Below are 2,106 nucleotides of genomic sequence, written 5' to 3'. Positions count from 1 at the left end.
CCGGCTGGCTGAAGAGCAGCGACGTTACCTGGGGGCGGATGGGACCCAGGTTTACACCCCGCAGCCCTTGGTTTCCAAATTCTTTCTCTTGGGGGTCAGAGTCACTGAACGTTGCAGGCCCTGGTTTCTCTTCGTGACGCTTGTGAGGGGCAGGAGGCTCCCGGGAGGTAAAACAGCTCCGCGCAGCCTCGTCCCGCTGCCTGTCACCGCTCCCTGCTGTGCCCTGCTGCCCCTTCTTTTGCCCGAGCGGTAACTGAAATTACGAAGCACGTTCTGCTTTTCCCTTTAACCACGATCACTCAGCTCTGTGCCCTCTTCTCTCCCCTCGCGGTGTCACCTGCAGTGTTGCAATGCCATCACCTGAGCTGCCCGTCCAGATCACTGTCGTCTTCGGGTGTTCCTGGCAAAGCCGGCAGCAACCTCTTGTTGTACTTAATTGTGGGCGGAACAGTCACTGGGACAGGAGCTTATGTAAGGTGCTGGGGTGGACGTGTCTCACAGGTGGGAGGGCGGAGGGGGGTCCTGGCTGTCAGACCACCATGGCCTTTTTTCTCCACCTTCGGTGCTCCCGGGCCTCGGGGACTGAATTCCAGGGGTCGTTGTAAAACCTTTGATCTTCTCAGTCAGTGGGGAGGAGAAATGCCTAGGGCTTGACTTTTCCACATGAATGGGAAAAACAAGGGATCAAGTGGCCAAGTGTGGGTGTGCCAGAGGAGAGGAGCCCCGCTGGCGCTGTGGGCGCTCCGGAGCAGGGAGCTGTCGCTCCCGTACTGGCAGTGTCCCTTGCCTGTGTTCCCACCGGGGAGAAGCTGGCACCATCCCTTGGAAGGGCTCCGTCCTGGCGGCCCGGTGCGATGCTCTGCACACATGGACCGGTCGCTCGGTGCTCGGGGATCGGATGCCATTGGACATTTGCCACGCTTTGGACTCGCTTACAACCCTCATGGTTCCGCTTGCGAAAGCTTTGACCTGTGCCTGTTCACGCACGAGGCTTTAAACCCAGCTCCGTTCCTCCCAGCTCTGAGGAGACGTCCTGAGTGCTGCCGGTTTTACGCCGTTTCGGTGCCCCGGAGAGGCTTTTGTCTGCCTGCGCTCCTTCCCCTGCCCGGCACTCGGTCGCTCCGCTCCCGTTTGAGACCTAAGTGTCACGTTATCAAACACCTAAATGCAGAGACCGGTAAAATGCCGATGTCAGGGCAGTCAGAGAGATTTTACAGCTCCCCAGCAGCAGCAGCTCCTTCGAGCATCGTTTGGGGGGCAAACAGTGAGAGGCTGGCCTCAGCCGCAGCGTTCCTGGTCCTGCCTTCACGTTTCGCAGGCTTTTGTTGCTCCGGTTCCACCGCTCTGTCCGTGTCCCAAACACGGTGACTGGACAGACGGGTGTTTCGGACCGTCTCGATCTGTTTTAATTCTCCTCTGGCAGGAGAAGGTTCACACTGTGCATGTGTGAGGTGGATAACCAGCCAGGCGAGGTTCGCCTTTCCAAATGGTTTGCTGCCCTCTAATTTATTAACTCCGGGGGCGTTGTGGTGCTGTGCCCTCCTCCAGCACTCGCACCCTCTTTCACTCCCCTTTTCCCCGGGGTCTGTCTCCTGTCCTGCAGCCTCGTGCCGTAGCGTGTGCCGCAGCCTGCCATCAGCCGCGGGGCGGCCTGGCTGCATTTCCTCGGTGTACCTGGTTCCTCTGGACACCCACCCGCAGAAAGGCTGGTGCCTGTGGGGGGATTTGCCGCGTGCTGTGCAGAGCAGGGGGTTTCTGGGTGCCCTCCTCTCACAGCTGGGCACACAGACCTTTGCGGGCGCTGTCAGCGTGGCGCGATTCGGCCCTGAGCTTTCCCTGGGAGCAGAGGTGTTGGGAGCAAGCAGGGCAGACAAAAGCCTGTCGGGGGAGCGGCAGAACGGTGCCTGGGTGCTGCAGGGGGTACAGGGTGAATGTGTCTGTCTGTCTGCAGTTTTCACCAGCCGCGTCTCGACAGTAACGACACGATCCCAGGAAGATGAATCGCCTCTTGCCGGTGAGTCTGTCAGCTAGTCCCGGGGTTGGCTCTGGCTCTCAGAGCTCGAGGGCTCGGCACGGAGCTGGACAGCCCTTCTGGGAAGGCGGGAG

At 60.2% G+C, this 2,106-nt stretch overlaps 1 protein-coding gene across 1 annotated transcript in view; it reads left to right on the top strand.

The window, feature by feature from the left end:
* Window positions 1-343: 343 nt before the first annotated feature.
* The window catches only part of LOC104499410 (apoptosis-inducing factor 1, mitochondrial-like), a gene marked incomplete at its 5' end in the record, with an annotated part of 8,767 nt that continues 7,004 nt past the window's right edge, over window positions 344-2,106 (top strand). The window contains 3 exons of the mRNA XM_010142915.1: window positions 344-471; window positions 1,777-1,900; window positions 1,952-2,014. Of these exons, the coding sequence (XP_010141217.1) occupies window positions 344-471; window positions 1,777-1,900; window positions 1,952-2,014 (315 nt within the window). The remainder of the gene's footprint in view (window positions 472-1,776; window positions 1,901-1,951; window positions 2,015-2,106) is intronic.

The sequence above is a fragment of the Buceros rhinoceros genome, unplaced genomic scaffold (assembly GCF_000710305.1).
Source record: "Buceros rhinoceros silvestris isolate BGI_N320 unplaced genomic scaffold, ASM71030v1 scaffold25429, whole genome shotgun sequence".
Classification (NCBI taxonomy): Eukaryota; Metazoa; Chordata; class Aves; order Bucerotiformes; family Bucerotidae; genus Buceros; species Buceros rhinoceros.
The sequence above is the reverse complement of the archived record's forward strand: the minus strand, read 5'-3'. Positions and strand labels throughout refer to the sequence as shown.